This window comes from Cryptotermes secundus, unplaced genomic scaffold (genome assembly GCF_002891405.2).
Source record: "Cryptotermes secundus unplaced genomic scaffold, Csec_1.0 scaffold171, whole genome shotgun sequence".
Taxonomy (NCBI): domain Eukaryota; kingdom Metazoa; phylum Arthropoda; class Insecta; order Blattodea; family Kalotermitidae; genus Cryptotermes; species Cryptotermes secundus.
This window is the reverse complement of record NW_019726223.1, coordinates 820,365-845,076: the sequence shown is the minus strand read 5'-3', so window position 1 is coordinate 845,076 and position 24,712 is coordinate 820,365. Positions and strand designations below refer to the sequence as shown.

At 43.8% G+C, this 24,712-nt stretch overlaps 1 protein-coding gene across 3 annotated transcripts in view; it reads left to right on the top strand.

Annotated features, from left to right (window-relative positions):
* Positions 1-479: 479 nt before the first annotated feature.
* Positions 480-24,712, top strand: part of LOC111863910 (UTP--glucose-1-phosphate uridylyltransferase) — a 53,841-nt gene continuing 29,608 nt past the window's right edge. The window contains exon 1 of one of the 3 annotated variants that reach the window (XM_023850727.2): positions 480-628. In XM_023850727.2, the coding sequence (XP_023706495.1) occupies positions 602-628 (27 nt within the window). In that variant the 5' untranslated portion in view covers positions 480-601. Of the gene's footprint in view, positions 629-6,769; positions 6,820-14,190; positions 14,246-24,712 lie in introns of those variants that run through there. The other 2 variants (XM_023850728.1, XM_023850726.1) reach the window with 2 other exon arrangements.

The window sequence follows — 24,712 nt, the reverse complement described above, 5'->3', positions numbered from 1 at the left end:
CTTATATGTTTTATGTATCAGTTGGCTTAAGATTCCCACGCTCTCAGCAAGTTTGAATTTGTATACATATACAATATGTAGATGCAACAGATAACCCCCTGGTGGTAATATAAACGTAAGGTTCAATGCTGGTGGTTCCGTCTGTCGCATAAATTGTATTATATGGATTAGTTATATGGTCTCGCCTTTGCTTTCAGTATGGTCACCCGGATATGTGTACCCGATATCAAGTTGCCCTGCTCAGGAAAGTACGTTGAAATCCGTAACATAGTTTCTTGACAATTACTATATGTTATGTTTCGTATGGTTTTCATACAAGGAGGAGGGTTAATTTGATTGGTTATTAAAGCAATGATGTTCAGAACTGAAGATGATCTGATCAGTGATTGAATATGTTCAAATTACTAGTATCAAGTATGCTCTGATAGATGGTAATTGTACACTGCTGACATCTACAGAGTAACTACAGAACTACAGCAATAGCTGTCACAGCTGTTCTGTGTGACCGGTTTGGTGGAGGTCGATGGTGATTTTGTTGCAGCGGTGATGAATAAGGTCAAAGTCTAATTTGTTGTAGAAGTTATTGACATTTAAAGATAAAATGCTGGGTCACGAGGAGAGAAAAGGGGTGAGTGATAAGTATTTTTACTGATAACCTGTCAGACAGCATTTTTTGGAACTAGTGCGACAACTGCCGCCAACGCAACGAATATAAATAGACGGCTCATGTAATAGTACACGCGAACTAGGAAAATTCGTTCCGAAGTTATTTTTCTACCAAAGAATTTTAGTAAAAAAATCATAAAATTGGATCCAAGTTGATAGAAATGCATATTATGAGACGCTTGTAACGTTACCCGCTCTGACGTTACGTGGTTCGTACATCAACGTTGGTTGGCGTGTAGTCGGTCAGATGGAGGTCAGTTTTCACGATTGACCGATTAATCCCGGAGGAATGAGCCCTCGGTACTCGTTAAACAGGAGGCCGTGTGATTGTTAGAACCGTTCTGGACACTATGGATAAGAAGAAAACAACCTCTGGCCTGCAGAAAATCGAACCCATATTCCTCGATTGTCAACCCGTAGCCTAGTCACTATGCTAACTGAGCTATCCCGGAGCCCATAAATAAACTCTAGATAAATTCAGTGTTGTGCCATGCCAAGATGTGTGAAGAAATAGAGTAGTTATTTTGGAATTTCTCGTCACATACATGTACGCCTTGAACGCATTCATATACATGATATTATTAAAGCTGGAATGAAAACTGGGAATAAAAAGTGAAAGACGTAATGTCTGTGAAATAAGCGTGACAAAAATGAAACGCACTGGACGTTTTGTGACATTACAAATATTTGCTATAACCCTCTGAAGTATGAGTGAAGAAGAGAGGTAAGAAAGAATAGTAGAGGGTGGTCAGAGTTCCTGGCTACAGATCCAGAGGTCCGGTTCGCTTCCCGGCGCTACCAGATTTTCTAAGAAGTAGTGATTCTGGAACGGTGTCCACTCAGCCTCGTGAGGATAATTGAGGAGCTACTTGAATGGAAAAGTAGCGGTTCCGGTCTAGAAAACCGAAATTACCGGGCTNCCGTGTATATGTGGTGTTAACCGACGTTTCGGAGGAACGTATCGCCTCCATCTGCTTTTACCGGTTCTCACGGTCTCTTCGCTTGCGGATTTCTTATATTTTTCCTTCTGCCCTGAAGATGGAGGCGATACGTTCCTCCGAAACGTCGGTTAACACCACATATACACGGTGCCAAATCCCAGAAGACTGCTTTCTTCATAGTCACCGCCGTGAAAGCCTCAAATCTTACACAGTCCACAATTTTGTTTCATTAACATAAATATTCATATGATATTGAATTGTTAATTTAATTAAACAGACATGTTGTTAGTGATCCTCTGTTTCTGCAAACAGTACATGATTATCTGCAGGTATAATAAACCGTAAGACAGCCATTTTGAAGACCGAGACACACATGGAAAGAGGACATTAAAATGGATTTTAATGAAACAGGTTTCGATAACGTGAATTGGGTTGAACAAGCTCAGGTTTGTATCAGATGGCTGCGGTTTATGATTGGCATGTTTTCTACTATCTAAGAATTAATGACGCAATGGAAATTAGCTTAAAGAGGTCCAATTGTTGGTTTGTTGCTAGGCAACGTGCGTCTCTAAAGAGGCCTTTATTTTGTGATTGGGCTTACATAATTCAAATAGTGTTCACATTGTGGGACCACAGCTACACTCAGGTTCGAGGAGCGCAGGAAAGGATACGCATCGCCATCTTTCAGTGGTTATTGAAGGCTTTCCCATGCGTCTTTCCCATGTCGTAATATCTCTATTAAATTCATTCGACGACCTCCGTTATAACCAACGAGGCTAAGGATACAGTCATGACGGTATAGCTATCGAATCTCGCTCTGATCACCGTCTATTCTTCTTAGTATTTTACTCGTTTTCCTCAGGCACTTCAAGATGTGGAGTATACCAAAATTTCATTTATCATTTCCTTCTTCGTTTCGAATTTCGCCCCACAAAATATAACCATAGTAGTTGATACAATGTCAGAATAAACAAAATGGAAATAGTTTCTACATTAAATATACTCACTCTAGCTTTGTCGATATAGCGATGGGCTACGGGACTGGACGGCCGGGGTTCAATTCCGGGCAGGGTCAAGAGATTTTTCTCTACTCCACAGCATGAAGACCGGTTCTGAGGCCTACCCAGCCTCCATCCAATGGGTACTGGGGATGAAGCGGTCGGGGCGTGAAGCTGACTGCTCACCTCCATCTAGCGCAGAGGTCAAGAATGATGGAAATACTTGTATACCTCCATTCCTCATGCGTCTTCATGATGTGGTGGTTAATTAAGTACAGGGACAACTTTGACTTCACTACGAAAACAGCACACCGTGAAAGCGCGGAGGTAAATTTCCTCTCATTGTAGATCTCAGCTTCAGACTTTGATGAGTCGTCAGCATCAGCTCCGGTCGCTGTACCTCTCGGGAAAGAGGCTGTGATACTCCGTGGATACGTTGGCCCCATATGCCATGGTGACGAGGACAGAAGTCCCTGCCTTTGTCGGCAGTGCAACCATGATCATCCCCAGGCACCAATGCCTTGGCCACCAAATTTGCGTTCCGACGAGAAATTAATTTCTTGGGACACCAGATGGATTCTTACGTGATCTACTGGTGATAGACGACACAGGTCGATACGTGGTGATACATTTCATTTAATTACACAGGCTTCCGACTGTATTTATACTGATTGTTCTCTGTATGACCAGTCTGGCTTCCGACGTTGTGATTCTTGTCAATTGTTTAAAAATATTGTGGCGTGCCGCCAAAAAGCCGGGCGATAAGACGTCCACTGATAGGCAACGGTTGCGATAAGAATGTATACTTCAGTGGAAATGCAATACCAGCAGACCGTTGCAGAGGAATCGCCTAAACAACAAATGTTTCCCCGGAAATGCAAGGATATCCATGGAAACTAATACTACCAGTGGGGAGAGAGTGTTGCGATAACTGATGTAAGAAGTGGGATAGGCTCGGATTCAGGAACAAGTTATTGGACCATAATCACAAGGAAACACGCCACAATATTTATTATGTTCTGTAATATCTAATAGCTTATTTCTTAAATGTTTATCAAGAAGTTTTAGAAAATGATTAATGTCTTATTCTTTCTCTCTAATAATTCATGTGGCGATTCATTCTGGTTAATTTACACTATAATATAATCCTACCGTTGAAATTGTGGTCTTTTAGGTTGTGACACCACATAATTTTGTATATGGAAAGCAATGATTCGGAGGAAAATTTTCCTCCATCATCAAGGTTGAAGTCTGTAAGTTGAGGAATAACCGTGGTTATGAAGGAAAGTTGCAAGGTTGGTTATCGTGAGACCTAAGGAGAGGGTGTGAAGAATGGAACACGGTCCTAGCCAATCAGAAGAAATGAACAAAAGATGGAGAGAAATCGGTCCCTATGAGGGGTACATATGCCGGCCACGGTAGCCGAGCGGTCTAAGGCATGTACTGTCTTCGCTCGCTTGGAAACCGGGATCGTGGGTTCGAATCCCACTCAGGGCATGGATGTTTGTGTACAGGTAGAGGCCTTGCGACGAGCTGATCACCCGCCCAAGGAGTCCTACCGAATGTGTAAGATCTAAAAAAAACCGAAGTGAACGGAGAAGTTCATGGAGGTGGGGGAAAGGGGTACATATAATTGCTCTAATTTACTGTTGCCTGATATAACTTACACATTTCACCCCATTACACATTTAAAATGTGAAAATTATTTTTCATGTACAGTTTGTAGATATGTTCATGGCCCATATCAGTGTCAAATATCACATTCTTGAGATTGTTCATTTGACTTCAGATCATTAAGGAAGGTTAAGCTATCCCTGTAACGGGCCGTGAAGACCCATAGGCTTGTGAGACGTCGAGGCTCCCACATTTGCTCTAGACAATCGGCTCGCAGATGGAGGTGAGTTTGTCGGCCTTACGCGCTGGTCGGCCACCCTTTACCCCCAGGAAAATTCCTTTTACGCATTTCTGTTAGAGGCTGAGTCGACCCCAGGGACATAGTGCGGCTGGAAGGATTGGGTAAATTTAAAAAATCCACCTCATCGAGGTTCGAACCCGCGACCTTCCGTGTTGTAGCATAGTGCCTCAACCAACTACGCTACCGCGTGCCCCGGCTTCAGAATATAAGCCAGATATGTTCCTGAGGCTCCAACGTTATTATTTGACTTCATGCAAAATAAACATCCCCCAATAAGACTTTATTTAAAAACATTTTTGACACTTGTCAGAACCCCTCATTAAGCAGAAATTGACACGACAAAGGAATTTCACGATGTACACACACCATGTCTCACGAGCATCCGTCAGTTGGGGTTCAGAAGTTATCAAGAGTAAGTGACGGATATGAAATGCTTTGTGTTGTCAAGCCTGTGACCCCCTCAGAGTTCCTCGCGATATACAGAAGTAGGGATAGAATTGGGGGAGACCGGGGCTCCATGTATCGCTGCGCACACTTGAGTGTGGATTCTTTCTTGGCATGAGCAACACGAACGACACAAAATTGAGACTTTTACACAGTCTGATGATATAGAAACATCAATTCGCCACGTACCACCGCCATCTCGCAAGGATGATGAACTTGGCCCAATAACTGCATAGTAATTGGTGTAGAGTCATATCTAATGATCGCCTGAAGGATGCAGGAGCACTCATGCTAGCGCAGCTTAATTCCTATCTCCACACCATCCTTTCAATGTAAATCTTGTGTACAATTTATGTAGCAACGTTCTCAGCTCACGGGTTCCACAGAGCCTCTTGAGGATAATTGAGGAGCTACTTCAATGGGAGTAGCGGCTCCGGTCTAGAAAACCGAGATTAACGGCCGTGGGGATCCGTTGCGCTGACCACTCGACATCCTCCATCCGAAAAAGGTGGCACTAACTTCGTCGACAAGCGGCGGTCGCTCGGTCGGTATAGTTCTCTTGCGGTCTACAGGCCACGGAGTTTGCATTTTGTTTTGGTTTTTGTCAGTAGCTCAGACTGTGTAGCATCTAGTGAAAGAGTAGTTGGTGAATAATGAATTGTGAAGGATGTGTAAGAAAGCGATCGTGGCCTAATTTAAGATACTAGGAATTTTCTTGGGGGACTGAGAAAACCCACGTAAAAATCAGTCAGGATAGTCTGTCTTCGGTCATAGATTTTAACCTGGAATCTCCCCAGTAATCAACATGAGTGTTAACGACTCGACGGAGATGTTGGGTCCTTTTTAATATTATCTTCACACAATACGCAGATCTTCCATTCTCCTTCCCTTGAAATGTTCTATGCAAAATGTTGTATGCATTTATTTCTCCCAGCTATGTGTAAAGTATCGCTGTAGCGCAGTTGGTTGAGGCACTGTGCTACAAGCCGGAAGGTCGTGGGTTCGAGTCCTGATGAGGTGGATTTTTTTTTTCAATTTACCTAATGCTTCCGGCCGCACTATGGCGCTGGGGTCGACTCAGCCTCTAATAAAATCAGGAATCTTCCTGGGGGAGGGGGGTAAAGGCTGCCCGGCTCGTAAGGCTAACAACCTTGCCGCCATCTGTGAGCTGACTGTCTAGACAAAATGTGGGAGCCTCGATGTCTCACAACGCTGTGGATCTTCACGGCCTGTTATAGGGATTGCATTACCTTTTTTTTACATATGAAGTATGGGTTATATTGGAGAGATACGAATCAATATAAAATTTATCCTGCAACTTTCCATGGATATTCCGATACAAAATTAAATCGACAACCGTTAAGTAGTTTCATATGTGAACCATGCGGACGGACTGACTCTCCTTAATCAATGTGTGTGCCAAACGAAACCCTTTCAAGTTCATCATTCATCAGCCATCTTACCATTCGACGCTGCTCTAGCAATCTGTTCGTAGCGGTACAGATGATAAATAAACAGCATAGGAAATGCCACCACAAACATTTAAAAAATATTTCCATGAACATTAACCTCAGGATCTTCATAACGAAGATGCAGTGTTTTCTGTGAGGCAAGAACCAATTTTTAAAGGATTATATAGATGAATTTCGTCATTTAAAGGGTTAAAGAGATTCCCGAATTATGAAAAAATTATGTATATCATTTTATTTTTTTGGCTTAAGGCTTGAACCTAGGACCGCAGCGTGTTATCACTGGCACTTTGCCACCTCTGATAATACGCCGTATATAGCACAGTGCGGTTCGTGCCATAATCTAGTGGACTCGCGAGAGCGACATGGAGTATATATTGAACAGAGTGAGTACCCTTATCTGTTGGCGTTTATAATCAGAAGGCCTTGCGCCTCACTAACTCTGGGACGGCAGTCCGCTCTAGTTTCGATCCAGCAACGTCACTGAGTTGGTTATGTGCCCGCGGTACAGAGAGGCATGTGCCTAATTGGCGTACGCAGAATAAAAGAAAGGTTCGATTCATCATATAGTGGTTACAACTTTTGTAAAAGTGACTTTGCGATGTTTCGACTTAAAGCATTTTCGGACTTCCGGCTTTAATAGATCGATACCTCGAAACTGACATCCGTTATTGTACCGCAGACATGCATTCGATGTTCGAGATGTTTCAGCGTTGCGAGTTATTTGGACGGATATTCAACCGTACGATGCGAATCGTCCGAGGTCAGTCGCATTTCCTTCGCCACACTTCAGAGTCGGCGTTGTAGGTGTTAATTTATTCATTCTTTTTAAGTCTTGAAAATGATTGTTATATAATTATATAACAATCATTTTCAAGACTTAAAAAGAAAAGTATAAAAGTATAAAAATTATAATTGGTAACATTCATTGGTTCGTATACTATTAATTTATACCCTAAATAAAGCTTGGTGCATACTTTTCCGAGGATCTAGAACGTATCTTTGTTTTGAGCATATAAGTTTGTGGGAGATGGTATTCGACTTAAGATGATTGAACTTGTAGTGCGATTTTCGCGAACGCATTAGAGTTTTAAGTTCGGGAAGAGCCCGTAGTTACCACTTACTACTGACGAATGCCAGCACATTTCTTGAGGGGAAGGGGAGGGAGAAAGAAACACCACAGTAACTAAAGAAACTTAATAAAATTCCGCATTTTATGCAGTTCAGAGATCCAGAGAACTTCGGGTTGATGAGACCTATCGCATATCTTAGGGACTGTGATTATATATAAGAGGGATTCATGGAATGGTGATTTGTAGGTAAACCCAAAGTATTCCTTTTCTGACATATCTTTGAGGTTTCGTCATTACCATACAGTGACGTAGATCATTGCTATGTCATTAGGAAATTACTACATTCTATTTTCTACTGTAAAGGTAAAAGGTACGCTATGAATACATGTAGGGGAGTGGAGGTATAGTTTCACCATTCTTGACCTCAGCACTAGATGGGAGTTGTCAGCTTCACACCCTGGCCGCTTTGCTTCTGCGGAAAGAGCCCACGGTACCCACTGGATAGAGGAGTCTGGGTGGGCCCCAGACCGGGTTTTGAGTCTGTGAAGAGAGAAAAATGTCTTGACCTTACCGTGAATCGAACCCCGTCGCCATACTGCCTGAGCCATACAGTGGGAACCAAAATCGTCATGCTGGATATCTCGTACACACAGTACTTGCTCCTCCTCCATCCGTATGGTTACTTAAGGTATGACTTGCCGTCAGAGATAAATGAGTAATACCTAACTGAATGGTACGTGTATATTCCCCACAGACAGCACCACAGCCGGCGCGGCAGTAAAGGCGAACCCAGCGGCCCCCAGGGGCGACAGGATTTTAGGATCGTTACATTTTAGAAACATTTCGTTATATAATACGTGTTTTCCGCAGAACTGTTGTTCATACCGTGACAATTAATGGACCGTAATCTAAACATGTAATGCTGCAGTGTAAATACAAATATTTTTCAGAATTACGATACCAAAGACGATTTTCGTCACAGTAACTGAAAATTTCCTATGTTCTGACAGCGTTTTCAGAAACTTGAACTGATTTTAACTTAGGGGAGGTGTGGAAATTCTCCTTTCCTGGGGAGGCATTTAGGTTTGCACCGGCCGTGGACATCAGTGGGACTGAAGCCGGGGCTCTGCTGTTAGAGGTTGACTTCAGAACCGTCCGGAAACCACTAAGACAGCAGGTTGTGTTTACGGAAGTCCAGAACTGTCACCATATACAGGATGATTCACGAAGTTTTACCCCCACTTAGGGAGGGCATTCCTGAGGTAATTTGGAACAAAAAATGTTAATATACTAGTGGTATCCAACTCATAATTAAAGAGATACAGAAATTTGAAAACTGGCGAAAAATCTTCTTTTCTTTGAATTTCAGTCAAAACAAATTAGAAATACAATACAAACACTTTTTAAATCAATGTTTTAGGAAAGAAGCATTCTAAAACATTTTTTTTTTTCAATTTCTTAATTTTGCATTGTGCAACATTTTTCATCGATTTTGTGTTACAAAATTACATTATTTTCAGCATCCCATTCTTTAAACATACCAATGGTTGCATATCACACCCTTCTATCAATCTGTTTCCTTTAAACTGTAGTGCTTTAGAAGACGACTGGATTTACATAAGATTTTCAAAAATGTCTCCCTGCACGTCAACACAATGCGTCGCACGCGTATGAACCGCTCTGCCTATCTACCTACGCGCAACATTCAAACCGGTCTACCTTATCTGCTGACATAGTTGACTGGAACGTATGGTCGCCCACGCTGAAACATAGCGCTGCATTCACAATGATGCGTTTCGAAAATCTATTGTTACTCCGTAACTATTGAAAATCGACCACAAGTTTATAAGAAAATTTTGCAGGAAGTAACCCCAGGAATATGTACCATAAGCCTGAGTAAAACTTCGTGAATCACCCTGTATCTCGGTATCGGCGTATTGTGTTACTGTTAGTCTGGATTCAGGGCTCATAGAGCGAAGTGTGATCCGTGGATGTCGATGTTGTGGGTTATTTAACGCTGCCCTCAGTATCGAGATCGTATGGTTTCGGGGTCAGTGTCTGATACGGAATAAGGCGAATAAAATGCACTTTACAAATTTTTGCTTACGTAGTATTTCATTCAAAAGTTAATAGAAAGATTTGAAAGTGTTAAGAATAGGTCAGATAATATTGTTTTATCTCATTTTATTCCGTTCGAATCGCGATTGGGAACGTGTGTAGACGCGGATAGACACCGTTTACTTAGTTCCAGAGTTTGAGGAACCGTCGTTCCCAACAGCAGCATATGTGGGAACCAGTTCACGAGGCGACACTGTAATCACTGCCTTTAAATATGTGCTGGTCATTCCGCCGCGACATTTATGCTGGTCTGGAGCGTCCTAATTCTGAACTGTAGCGTCTACCTAGTTATGAACAGGAACGTCTGCTTGCTTCTGAACTGGAGAGTTTGTGTATTTCTGAACTGAAGCATCTACCAAGTTCTGTACTGGAGCATCTTTCTTGTTCTGAACTGAAGCATCCACCTAGTTCTAAACTGGAGCGTCTGTCTAATTCTGAACAGGAGCGTCCTAATTCTGAACTGTAGCGTCTACCTAGTTATGAACAGGAACGTCTGCTTGCTTCTGAACTGGAGAGTTTGTGTATTTCTGAACTGAAGCATCTACCAAGTTCTGTACTGGAGCATCTTTCTTGTTCTGAACTGAAGCATCCACCTAGTTCTAAACTGGAGCGTCTGTCTAATTCTGAACAGGAGCGTCCTAATTCTGAACTGTAGCGTCTACCTAGTTATGAACAGGAACGTCTGCTTGCTTCTGAACTGGAGAGTTTGTGTGTTTCTGAACTGAAGCATCTACCAAGTTCTGTACTGGAGCATCTTTCTTGTTCTGAACTGAAGCATCCACCTAGTTCTAAACTGGAGCGTCTGTCTAATTCTGAACAGGAGCGTCCTAATTCTGAACTGTAGCGTCTACCTAGTTATGAACAGGAACGTCTGCTTGCTTCTGAACTGGAGAGTTTGTGTATTTCTGAACTGAAGCATCTACCAAGTTCTGTACTGGAGCATCTTTCTTGTTCTGAACTGGAGCATCCACCTAGTTCTAAACTGGAGCATGTGCCTAATTCTGAAAGTCTCTTTACGCCCTGAAATGAATGACACATATTTTTAGCAGTTTGGCTCAATGAAATATGGACACCACTTATCAGTTAATTAGCAAGTTGCAACAGTCTTTATCAGCTCTGAAACATATTCTGGATACAGAGTGACGATAACGGCCAGTATAACCGTTATCTGTTTCCCGACGAAACGACTGAACTGAACAGCGAGATCACCATTTCACAAACTACTCGTATCTTATTGGGTCAGCAGACGTTATCCCTTGATATGTTCATACATTCATATAAAACGCTTTTTCTTCCGGCTGTTTACGATGTACAGTTGATCTTTTAGACGCTGTCTTCTGTCTTCTATTTAAAAACCTGAAAACTGAACGAGTTGGAGAGCCTGTACCGTGGAATTATTGTACCCAGTTGAGATATTTATTCGCGTTTATCGCGCAGTATGTCACGTCCTTGTGACTGTCAGGATTGAACCCGACCCTGCCCACAATAGTCACGTTAGGGGGCGATAGACTGCTGCGTTTCCAGGCCAAATATATGAAAATTGTGTAAAATATTGAGCACTGTCACGTGTAGACAACCCAACTAACGCTGATGTATGATGTGTTGTGTGTCACTCCGTACAGGGCGTTAGCTGTGCTTTCAGTATAACATGCAAAATTAAGTATTAATTTGTACTACAAGACAAGCATTGTTTGGGTTATTGTACGACACACTGTATCGACTATAGGCGTTATGGAGTATATTCATGTAAATGACAGAATATCTAGGCTAGAATATCGGCTGTCATGACAGAGAGTATAGTGGTTTTCCGTAACCCCACCAGGCAAATACTGCAATAGTGACTTGAAATAGACCACGACCGTTTCTTTTCACATTGTTTGTAATTCACGAGCCCTTTGAAATTCAGCTGAAAATTATGGATTGCTTTCACTGTAACGCTTACATTGAGGAACTTTGTACATTATAGTCTCCTGGGGACATTCACTGAACTTGAAGAGTTCTGAAGAACGATAATTTCCTGTAAAGTAAAAAAGTAAAAAGTAAAGCTATCCCTGGTAACAGGCCGTGAAGGCCCATAGGGTTCTGAGACGTCGAGGCTCCCACATTTTCTAGACAATCGGGTCAAAGATGGCGGTAAGGTTGTCAGCCATACGCGCCGGCCGCGCTTTACTCCGCAGAAAAATTATTTAATTAATTCCTGGTACTCATTTCTGTTAGAGGCTGAGTCGACCCCAGGACCATAGTGTGGCTGGAAAGATCAGGTCAATTGAAAAAGTCCAATGACCTCATCGGGACTTGAACCCGCGACCTTCCGTCTTGTAGCATAGCCCCACAACCAACTACGCTACCACGTGCCCCCCGATAAATTTACTGTAGTAAAATTAATATGCACTCAGCTGTGCTGCCACCTTGAGATGCACTTGCTATCATCTTCTGCTCCCATTAAAACTACTTGATAACATACGTAATGATAGAGCAGCCGGCGTTAACCGTTTATGTGTATATGGATGATTAATAATTATCCTTCTGTTTGACGAATGTAACTGGAAAGCTACATAAAGTAAACCAAGAGTAAGACATTAGGTTTCGTGCGTCCCATGTTTTCTGATATGCTTCGCTCCAGTCTACATTTACGTGCCGGGTATCGATTGCGTGCGGCTGCCGCGCGAGGCAATGTTCGTTGCTTTGCCTCGCAAAGTCGATACCATGTTGCCGCGCGCGGCAGAACGAACATTGCCTCGCGCGAACTTGGCGCATATAGAGCCAAATCGGAATGGTTCTTTGTCCCGCGGCAAAGGGATTTTAATCTGCTGTGCTCTTTCAGTTGAGACGGCCTGAGAACGAGGACTGAGGACTAGCGTCGATCAACGGCCGCACTCAGCTGCCGCGCTTCGATGCTGGACACGAACACGGTAGACAAACGAACTAGTTTGCCGCTCACGAACAGCCGCGCGCAGTCGATACCCATCCTTAGGTACACAAGGGTGTAACTCTATTGCAGTTGAGGTTTGGACGTCGTTGACTATAAAGAATACGATCCTGTGGTTTGTAACGTCGTGTAGTTGGGAGAGAACCGGACGTTTCGGATGAACGTGTCTCAATTTTCATGATCGGAATACTCTATTCACCGAAGTGACTCCGTAAAACCTAGTAGAAGCTAGATTTCATACTTGGTAGCTTGGTAGCGGTAGCTCCGTGGGCTGTTATTCGGGAGGTGTTCCTTTCTAATCTCGGCTGGGACACTGGCTATCCTGACTGATGTTTTCCCTTTTTTTCTCAGCCCTTCCAGGTGAATTCCGGAGACTGCCTCGACTAGGCCACAATCGCTTTCTTCCAAATCCTTTCCAATTCATCATTCATGTATCATCATACCATTCGGTATTATGTAGTCTGTCTGCTGCCTGTCTCTCTCTGTGGCTCTACAGCCCTTTCGACCGTGGTCACTTTTCTAGTTTCTTAATCCTATACACAGTTGGAACCTGATTTGTGAGGAAATTAAGAGGAGATTGAACTCGGGTAATGCTTGCTACCATTCAGTCCAGAACCTTTTGTCGTCTCGTCTGCTGTCCAAAAAGATAACAATTAGAATATACAAAACTATAATTTTACCTGTGGTCCTGTATGGGTCTGAAACTTGGTCTCTGACATTAAGGAAGGAAAATAGACTGAGGGTGTTTGAGAACAGGGTATTGAGAATATTTGAACCGAAGAGGGATGAAGTGACAAGATGTTGGAGAAAATTGACTAATGAGGAGCTTCATAACATGTACTCTTCTCCAAGTATAATTAGAATGATAAAGTCAAGGAGGATGAGGTGGGCAGGGCATGTAGCACGAATGGGTGAGAAGAGGAATTCATATAGGATATTGGTGGGAAAGGTGGAAGGAAGGAAACCACTGGGAAGACCAAGACGTAGGTGGGTGAACAATATTAAAATGCATCTTAGAGAGATAGAATGGGATGGTATTGATTGGATTGATCTGGCTCAGAATAGGAACCGGTGGAGGGCTCTTTTGAACACCGTAATGAACCTTCGGGTTCCATAAAATGCTGGGAAATTCTTGAGTAGCTGCAGAATTGGCTTCTCCTCAAGAAGGGTTCAGCTCCAAGAGTAAGTAAGACATGCATGCCTGGAGTAGGATTCGAACCCACGATCCCAGTGGTCGAGCGGCCGAAGACGGTTTTAGACCGCGCGGCCACTGTGATGGGCCTGTCTAGTGAAGGGAGTCTAAAATAACGCGAGGTTCTCATGTCAGTGACTTAATGAGTGCTGTGTTCTGAGATATGGCGCCGTGTAGTCCAGTGTAAGTTCAGTGGCCTTTTTGGAGGAACATAGTGCTTCCATCTTCAGGGTCGAAGAGTAAGCCTCACAAGCAACCAGGAAACGGAGCTTCGTTGATACATGACGTCATTTCACGAAGGATTAGGCTGAAGCTGTTTCACTGACCTTTGCTGCTTGGAAGCTCAAGGGGCCTTATCACGAAACACGGAACGAACAGCTGTTATAATTAGCTATTACTGTCAGGTGGAAGCCAGCGTTATTGTATTTTAGTCCGAGGTGTGAAACAGACGAGAATCGCAGTGCGCGATGAGTGAGTCGAGCAGGTTGGAGGCCCCAAAGGTAGGTGAGCTTACAAAAATGCAATAGATTCCGTGGCGTACTGAGGAAACAAACAACCCTCCACTCAGTCCTTCTGTTTATTTTTCGCCCCCCCCCCCGAAAATAGGTCCTGTGCTGTTTTAGCAAGTTTCTGACACAAGTGCTCAGGTTCTGAGCTGAGATTGTGGTCTTCTGGGTCGTGTCACTGTTAGGCGGATACCGACGTTTCGGAGTAACATACTGCCCTCATCTGCAGGGTTAGAAGATCGAGCTCCTTCCATTGGCCTCTCCCCCATGGATCTCTTGACCACCTTGATTAAGTCACCTAGCTAATTCCTGAAACCTAAACACCTAGCCTACCGGTACAGGCGCGTGCTATCAGCCCCGTTCAGCCAACGAGGTCGGCCGTCGGTACCTGATATTTCCCCCCTCTCCCAGAGGCATTGGAAACTACTTGGGCGGGAAATGGTTGCCTGATTTTGCTCAGAGGTCTCCTAGAGACATGAGGATCTTTTACGTGCCGTAAATCTACGACACGGGACACACGGCTTAAAGTCCCTCCCGGAGGACTTGTTCCCTGAATTTTTCCGCCCTTAAAAATTCCACGACCTCCGCCGGGTTTGAACCCGCGTACCTTGAGTCATGAGGTGGGAACGTTACCCCTAGACTACGGAGGCCGTTTTTCTCTTAGACGTAAGTATCCACCTTCAAGACTAGACAGTGTCACAATCCAGAGGATCATGGTCTGAGTGATTTTATGTTGAATGTCACAGAAACAAGATGTGGATCGGATTAATTTTGCACAGGATAGGGATCATTGGCGGGCTGTTGTGAATGCGGTAGTGAACTTTCTGGTTCCGTAAAATCCCGAGAATTTCTTGAGTAGCTGAGCAACTGTTAGCTACTCAGGAGGCCAGTAGTCCATATAGCTAGTTATATTAATTTATGTTGTAGCATGTAGACTTGTTGATAAGTAGCGACTCGGCTAAGAACGCCCACTGCCTGGCAACAGATTCCTAACAAGCAACAATTGAACTACAACAATGAGCGGTGTTTTCTACGCCATCAGTGCCGAGGTGTTACAGGCAGGACAGGTCTAGTGTTTATTTAGTTGAGTTGAAGTTGGCGCTTGTGAAATGGCCGCCAGCCTGGGAGTTAGTGCAGTGCAGGGAAATGAAGAGTTGGTTGGTGAGCTAGTGAGTTAGTCAGAGAATTGCAGTTCAGTCCTAGTGAGCCGTTTCTGTTAGAAGATTGTAGTTGACCCACGGAGATTTCGGGAACCGAGTGGAAGGGGAACGTCTGCCGTTGGAAGCCGTTACCGAGCAACGACTGGTGAAGACTTAGTGCGTGCTGTAGTGAATTGTAGAGTGTGTGAATTAAAGCTAGCGCTATAATTACTTGTAGTTACGCTTTGTAAGTGGCCAGTAAATCCTATTACCAATCTAAACCTCGTCTGAAGTCACTCTGTCACATGACAGTATTTTTCCTGTTTACAGATACACTTTTTTTTTTCAAACTAGTATACAGCCCTTGACCTTTGAACTGGAATTATGACAGTCCTCATCTCTAGCTATGGTCTCCACAGACAACTCTCCCACTGATCCACTCTTACACGTTATAGCCCTGAGTGACGATTTTATTGAATATGCGCTATGAACTTGGAGAGTTCACGAAAGACATCTTATAGACCAACGGTGCTGCTGCCTAGAGGTTAGTTTCTTGTCCTGGTTAATTGGTTCCTATTGCCTTCTGTTTCTGTTGTGTTAAATTAGTTTCTTATTGTTGTGGTTCATTTGTTTCTGTGGCCTTCTTCGGTAAAGTTCGGGACTGTGATACCGACTGAAAAATGTGGTTCATCTCACTCCCGTTTATTGCTCCCTTCTTCAGGCTGCATTCTTAACTACGCAGTACTACCAATTTTGACTGATAACGCTATAACGACAGAATAGAAAGCCTTAGCCTTTTACATTTATGTAACTCCTTTTGAGACGCTGTTAGTAGGTCATCTGGGCAGAACACAGCTTGCTTTTACGCAACTCGAAGGTCCTTCATTGTGGTCACAAAAAGTCTTCCACTGGACTTTATCCTGAGCCACTGTTGGCTCTCGCAGTTTTAGTTAAATGTTATATGTAGCCTTGCAGGCAGATTTGACGTCATGCGAATGCTGTTGGATGTCTAAAAGAGTCATTATCTCATAATGAAACAAAATTCCGACAGGACACAGGGCCTGGTATCGTACGGCGTGTCAATCATGGGTACAAGCTAACAGCTCCACGTTTTGGCTGTCACGTTAAGCCGTGAGTAGCCTACCTAGTCTGAAGTAAAGGTAAAGTTGTCCCTTTGCTTAATTAAGCACTGTGCCATGAAGACGTATGATGGAATGAAGGTATAGCTCCATCATTCTTGACGTTCTTGACCTCGGCACTAGGTGGAGGTGAGCGGTCAGCTTCACGCGGCTGCCGCGTTACGCCCTGGGAAATCGCACCCTGTACGCATTGGATAGGAGGCTCGGTGGGCTCCAGAGTCGGTCTGGACGCTGTGAAGAAGAGAAGAATCTAGTCATGCCGGTAATTTTAGCCCGTCGCTGTACCGACTGAGCTATCGCGACCCGTCTACTATATAGATCGTAATATCCGTGATTTTATACCTGACCGTTCGCAACAGAACGCACAGTGTATTTGGTCGAGTCCACTGACTGTGATAAGGACTGTAGGGTCTATGGTTTATAACAAGGGCTTAGATACAATAGGTCACCCTCACTCCATCAATGCAGCTGCAACCACTCCCCCTCTACCTGTATCTGTACTTCTCAATCACAACTCAAAGATCAGGTCTGAAAGACACGTCTTGCACTCTCATGAAGAATGGCCATTTCACACCTTTGTGCGACGTTGTAACATGCTAATGAATCTTTAATTAAGTACGTATAATTATGATTAGTACTTTACATGAGTTGGTGCAACCTGTAATGCGATAATGGCGCAGCGACCTTCAAGTCGATATATAGAATTATCTAAGTCACTTGTGGAAGACATAAACACGTGACACGTCTAGTTCATGCTATTCGTGCTGCCCACATAAAGAAACCGATGTATCGAAGGTAACGCGTAAAACACACGACGGGTGGCATACGTTTGTTTGACTGATCTCAACAAATAGATGCGTACCAGAAGGTGTCAGTGATTGTGTCGAAATATTTCGTGCACGGCGTTGAAATGGTTAAAGATAAATGATAAATGTGCAGGTAGGCTAAGGATAAAGTTGTCCTGCTTGATTGAGCACCGTGCTATGAAGACGTATTGAAGAGTGGCGGTACAGATGGGTTCACGCATTCTTAACCTCGGCACTAAACTGCCAATCTTCATTCCACCAACTGCTCCACAATCACCCTCACCTATCATCTGGGGCTGGTACAGTAGGCCAGAAGTGGCCGCAGTAGCCCCACTAGCAATAAAAAAAGCTGAGGTTAGTGGTCAGCTTCACACACAAACACACACACGAGCCGCTTTGCTCCTAGTGCCCACCGGACAGAAGGCTGAGTGGGCCCCAGAGCCGATCCGGACGCTGTGGAGAAGAGAAAGGTTTCTCACCCCTGCCGGGAATTGAACAACGATTGCTCGGTCGTCGAAGCCGTAGCCTAGTCATACTGGCTGAGCTGTCCGTCTGAAGTGATTATATATCAGCATGAAAATGTACTGCACTGGTTACGGATGACTTGAAGCTCTCCTGGCGAATAAATGCACTAGAATATTGTCGGGCAAAAAAAGAAAAAGCGTAAGCATCGAGTAAAAAACGAAAGTTTAGTAGAATTGTGGGCCGCGCCATAGTTCAAGCGGTTAGTCGCTGGCTTCCCACCGCGACGGCCCGGGTTCGATCCCGGGTCTGGTCAAGTGGGATTTGTGGTGGACAAAGTGACGCTGGGGCGGGTTTTTCTCCGAGTACTTCGGTTTCCCCTGCCAATCTTCATTCCACCAAATTCTCCATCGTCATAATCACCCGGGGCAGGTAGAATAGGCCAGTCAGTGGCTGTCATGCCTAGTGGATCCAGCTGGACTCCACCCCCACTAAGCGAATTAAAAAAAGAATTAGTTGAACTGTTATGATGTGACGTCGCCAACACTGACTGAAGTCTACGGAGCAAATCAGCTTTTTTCAGTTTCTTAATCCTGTACGGATTCGGTGACCGCCTTTGTGGTCTAGTGGTCAGAGTTCCTGTCTACAGATCCAGAGGTCCCGGGTTCGATTCCCGGCTCTCAGGTTATCTGAGAAGTAGTGGGTCTGGGACGGGGTCCACTCAGATTCGTGAGGATAATTGAGGAGCTATTTCAAGGAAATAGCGGCTCCGTTCTAGAAAACCGAGATTAACGGCCGTGGGGATCCGTTTCGCTCGGTCGGTATAGTTCGCTTGCGGACTACAGGCCACGGAGTTTATTTTTTTTTATAGACAGTAGGACTCTTTGGACAAGGGATCAGCCCTTCGCAAAGCCGCTACAGAACAATACAAACAGAGAATAAACGCACACAGACATCCATACCTGGAGTGGGATTCGAGCCCACGACCCCAGTGTTCAAGGGGGCGAAGACGGTTCATGCCTTAATCCGCGCGGCCACTGTGATCGACGCAAGTCAGTGTACAGACTGGTACGTAAACTGAAGTCACACGAAATTTGCTCGACAGCATTCAGCATACGTCAGCTACAGCGAGAAAGAAGTCGGTATCTGCGTGTCTGTGTTCCCTCTGAATCTTTCGTTCTCTTCGCAGGCCGCGCCGCATCGGAGGAAAAAAGTAGGCGATTAGTTGTTCCAGAAATTCTTGTTAGCCTGCTTTCCTTATTAAAAAAGAAATAGAAATACACTTATGCGATCATGTTTTGGTTTTGCTCTTCAGTTGACACGAATGACAACGTCGGTCTTTTCCTTTGGCCTCCCAGTACAAAGAATGTTTTACTTCAAGTCGGCTCATTTGTCTCCGAACTGCTGGCTCGACTCCCGGACACATCTCGCACTTCATTTTTCTCTTCGTGGGCTAGAGCAGCGAGAACCCTAACCAGCTGCTGCCTGTATTTCAGACAGGGTCGTAACCTCCCCCCCCCCAGACGACTTGTACACAGTGTATGAATTCAGAATAGTTAGATCTAACAAAAGGAGCCGGGGTAGCATAGTCGGTATTGAGACTGGCTACGGGCAGAACGACTGAGGGGTCGGAGTTTGAGTCCCGGTAAGGTCAAGAATTTTCTTTTCTCCAAATCGTCCAGACCAGCTCTGGGGTCCACCCAACCTCCTATCTAATGTGTACCGAGCGTAAAGTTGCCGGGGAGTGAAGCTGACCACTCACCTTCAGCTAGTGCCGAGGTAAAGGAAACATGGATCTATACATTCACTCCCCCATGCGCCTTCATGGCGTGGTGCTTAATTGGTTGAGCACACGGACAATTTTACCTTCTTTTTATCTATCAAATAAATCTGATAAATGGAAGAAGACCTTGCGTCCATTTCCAGGTTATGTACCTGTGCACCTTTTCGTCAAGCACGTCAACGTGGGTTGTATACTCTTCGATGGTCAGGGGCTTCACAGCTTTCCCACCTTCCATGAAGTTATCTTCCGCAGGTGGAATGTGAATGTTGGAATTGTCGTAAACTTCTCGTTTGTCCTTCTAACACAGCCCATAGGTTTCATCACACTCTGGACGCAGTGTCTCCTGTTTTCATTCGTACGTGTTTAGGACTGAAATTAGGCGGCATCTCCTTCCTCTTGTGACGAAGTGTACCCCATACATTTATTACCCTGTCGTGTAGATCTCTGAAAAATTTTCGGCGAGGTGAAGTAATTTTCCACGAATATTTTTGTGACCAACTGCTTCAGTTTTCCAAACCATTCCCAGTATCGCTCCACGTGTGTGACATCTGTTCTAGGCAGGTTTCTTTGTTTTCCCAAGTACACACTCATGTTGCATGTGTAACCAGAACTATTATAAAGCTTATACATTTTGTACCAAATGTCTTTACGTTTGCGTGGGTGTATGTGTGTGTTTCTGTATTACTGAAAGATGACTTTCCCTTTGAAGTTTATGATTACGTCGTCCACTATCATAAGTTCAAGACGGAAGGTCACGGGTTCAAGTCCCGATGAGGTCATTGGATTTTTTTCAGTTGACCTAATCCTTCCAGCCGCACTATGGCCCTGAGGTCGACTCAACCTCTAACAGAAATGAGTACCAGGAATTAATTAAATAATTTTCCTGGAGAGTAAAGCGCGGTAGGCGCGTAAGGCTGACAACCTTACTGCCATCTTTGTCTAGAAAATGTGGGACCCTCAATGTCTCACAACCCTATGGGCCTTCACGGCCTGTTACAGGGATAACTTTACCTTACTTACTTACTTACTTACTATCATATGTTCTATTGGATGATACAGTTCTGACAATTCTGAGTTTAGAACGTCAAGCGTTTATTTTATTTTCCGTAATCTATCGCAATCAGAATCTTCTCTATCCGTTTGGTGCGTTCTGATTATTCGCGAAATGCCAGTATTTCAGAATCTTGAGAAAACGATTACGTGTCATCACACTGGATTACAAAGGAAAATGGCAGATTTCGACTTAGGTCCAGTACAGCTTAATTCTTGGTTTGTGATCGTGACCTCTTTGCACTATAATTGCAAGAAATGTATGTAGATTCTCATGCCTCTTAACTAGGATTGAAATACAGTAAACCATCATTGTAACGGACTAATGGAGGGGGGGTCCGTTATCGCCAATATCTGCTATAACCGAGTAAAAAGGTATTAACGGGAGTACACCATAGGATATATAGTCAATACACGAAATAAACACGGAAACACAATGTCATTACATAAAGGTTTTTATATTGGAGTTCTTTTTTTTATTTTAAATGGTTCTCTAACTACAAAACCTTCTTAGCGTCTCAAAATAAAGAAAACAGAAAAAAAACACCGTGGTTTGTAGTCCGCAAGCGAACAATACCGACCGAACGACCGCCGCTTGTCGGCGAAGTTAGTGTCAACTTTTGCGGATAGAGGGTATCTCGTGTTCAGCGCAACGGATCCCCACGGTCGTTAATCTCGGTTTCCTAGACCGGAGCCCCTATTTCCTTGAAATAGCTCCTCAGTTATCTTCACGAGGCTGAGTGGACCCCGGTCCAGAGCCACTACTTCCCAGAAAATCTGGTACCGCCGGGAATCGAACCCGGACCTCTGGATCTCTAGCCAGGAACAACGACCACTAGACCACAAAGGCGGTCTCTTAGCGTCTCAACATCTTTAAAAATTCCCAAGTGTACACAGCCAGATAGTGTCCGTTATATCCAGGCACGTTGTAACGAGGGTATCCTGTATCCGGTTTATTTCTTGCTTGGGAGTCTTACTGCATGTAGCGGCTGGTCTTATGTACAGTTACTGCCAAAATGGTCTGAAAAAAAATAAAACTCAAGAGGCTGTGAATTTTCAGAAATGTTGGGAGCATATTTTGTTCTCCCACAAACTGGTGCACGTCTGCCCAATCAGAGGGAATTTGGTGGCTCCGCTCGAAATCTTCATTGTCCTCTTCAGCATCATGTTGTGAACATGCAAAATCAACTGACAAACGCGCGTTTCGAATGCCCTGCCGTACTGATCGTGGATCACAGCACTGCGAAAACAGCAAGAAGCATATGCTGGAAACGAATCCGTCACTGAACACTAGGATATCAGATTCAGTAGGTGCACGTATCGTCTCTTCACTTTTTCTTTTCCACTGTGTTCATGATACTGCAGCGTATGAATGCGATCAAACAGAATTACAGATGATTGATAACAGTCCGCCACTGAGCACTATGACGTAAATGTTATCACAAGAATTACTTCATTTCCCCTCACCCATATATTTTACCTCTCCCCACGTATATTTATCAGGTTTGAATAAGAGTAGCAGTCGTACTGTTAACAGATGACGAAACAGGAAGTAAAAGAAAAACATTACTATCAGAGCGCAGAGTATCAGCTAATTGTTACACGTGATTAAAACAGCTGTCTACACAGGAAAATGAATTTGATGCATGGACTGTTCATACAGACTGACGCAGGAGGAAAGATAACAAATCTGGAAGGCCATAGTATTTGTCATTCTGAGCAAAAATAAAATGTATATGTACATGTGCCCTATTCCGAACGGTTTCCGAGATGGAGGTGTTTCACTTTACAGACGAGCAACACGCAATGTCCTCATACGAGTTGCAAAGAGCATTGATGTTAACGGTGGAATTTTTGAAAATGTATTATACTAGGTAAACTACGAACTTCGTCACTTGAACAATAAATATAGGTATTAGAAACAGTACGTAATATCTTTCGTATCAACAATTTTGGAACGGTACAGGGAAACCGTTCGGAATACGACACGTTTCTGTTTGGAATGACCGATACTGTGACCTCCCAGAATATTGACCTTTCCTCCAGAGGCATTCTGTATAAAGACTGCTACAACCATGCAGAGTAAAATGACATGATTTGTTCTGGCGAAACACACTTTGGTCCAAAAGGGCTCTCCAACATGAAGGTGTGGGACTATCGTGTCGGACATTCGGCCGCCTGCCAAGTCACACGGGTGCTGATATATCCGATGTTCCTTCATTTAATTTAAGTCACTACCCCGGCATTTACCTGCAGGGACTGAGGAAAACCGCAGAAGCCTCAAGTCAGAATAGGCGGTCTTTGGTCAAGATTTCAACACAAGATCTCCTTAATACGAAGCAGAACATTTGCTGCTGCTACTACTACTACTACCGCTGTCTACCAGCAGAACCCAAAGCTTCAACACTGCTAACATCAAAGCCCAACATTAGACACGGTCCTGAGCCACATCTCCTTCTCACAACCAATTTCCCTAAGATCCACGTTAAATAACCCGAAGGTTTAACGCCGTTGATAGAATTTTTTTAACGTCCTAGTTGTGTCTCCCTGCCCCTTGCAACATACCTGCGTTGCCGGCCTTGACAAGGCTGTGAGACACTTCTTGCGGAACAGACAACCCAAGTAACAAAGTTGTGCGGTGTGCTGCGGGACGACGAGGCGACGATGAGCCTGCCTAAACTGAAGGTTTCATTAGTAATCCTGTAAATATTTATGTTAATGTTCACTCTCCTCATGAGTCACATTTTTCAAAACGCGACATCCCGGAGCCTAGAATCGATTTCACTCTTTCTCCCCGTGCGTAAATACTGTCCCTGGAGGTCTGCTTACTCGTTAACAAGGCCTCTGTGGAGTAAGGATGGTCATGCGGAGATGTTTGTTCCATGGCCTCCAGGTATGACGCAGGACAAGCCTTGAACATCACGCCATGGGCGGAAATATTGCTTGCCACGTGTAGAGAGGCCTAGTGATAGGCTTGCTCTGTCAACTGATACAGTAATTTATAGCAGGCTGTAATAGTTGACATATTTCTCCGACTGACTGCTTAGTTAGTCAGGAAGTCTGTAATCGCCACAAGGCATGCCCTGCTAAGCCCTGGTTGGTCCGTAAGCTGTAGATATATACTTCAAACAGTGATCATCACTACCTCCTAGGTCCTGTTCACGTGTTAGCAGATCTTATCTTCGAGATAATGGTTCATGAAATTCAGGAATGTTCAGCTCGTGTTCATGTAGATGGTAAACTCTCTTGTTATGTAACATTATTACATTTGTATGTTTCTTGATTTACACATCGGCTGATAACCAGCAGTGCAGGAGGGAACTATAGGATGGTTGTAGGTTTAGAAGAACAGGGATGGAAACGGTCGTGGCCTGTTTTCAGCTTTTATCCCAGAAATCACCTGGAGGGACTTGAATAGCGATGTGTCCCTAAATAACATAACTAATTGGTCTTTGTATTGGAGACGCAGTGTACGTATTTCTTCGAGGTCGGGACTGAATTTTGAAATTGTGCTTAGATAAGTTACAATTTTTAAAGGGCTCTGTCAACTTATGTTATTGTATCAGTATACATAGTGATTACAACGGGCAGCCATTGTGCAGCTCTGTAATTCATTATTTTTTCCGAGACTATTCATAATTTTTCTTCTGCAGCCTGTTTCGAGCTTCGACCATTTTAGAATTTTTCGAAACTTTGTTAAAACAACGGACGAGACTTCTTTCATAAGAGTATCAGACCGTCACAATGTTTCGTATCACAAGGAAAAACAAAAGATTTAACTTCTCTCTCGCACTTTTTTAAGCACCATATGTTAAGATTTCGTTGTTCAATAATTTAATTGTATTTTATTCGAAGGGACTCTTGAATGTAAGCATTTCTATATTTTCCCATGTTTGTCTTTCAGTTCAGTGTTTAGGAAAAATCGAAGAAAAGTTGAGCTGAACTTTGCTTTCGGGTGAGTTAGCTCTCCTGGGTTATATTAAGGAGGCCATAGGCTGAGATCTCGAAACGGGAACAGTCTATTTTGAATAAAATTTCTCATGCTTTTCCTCAATACCTCCATGTAGACCCGTTGCTAATTA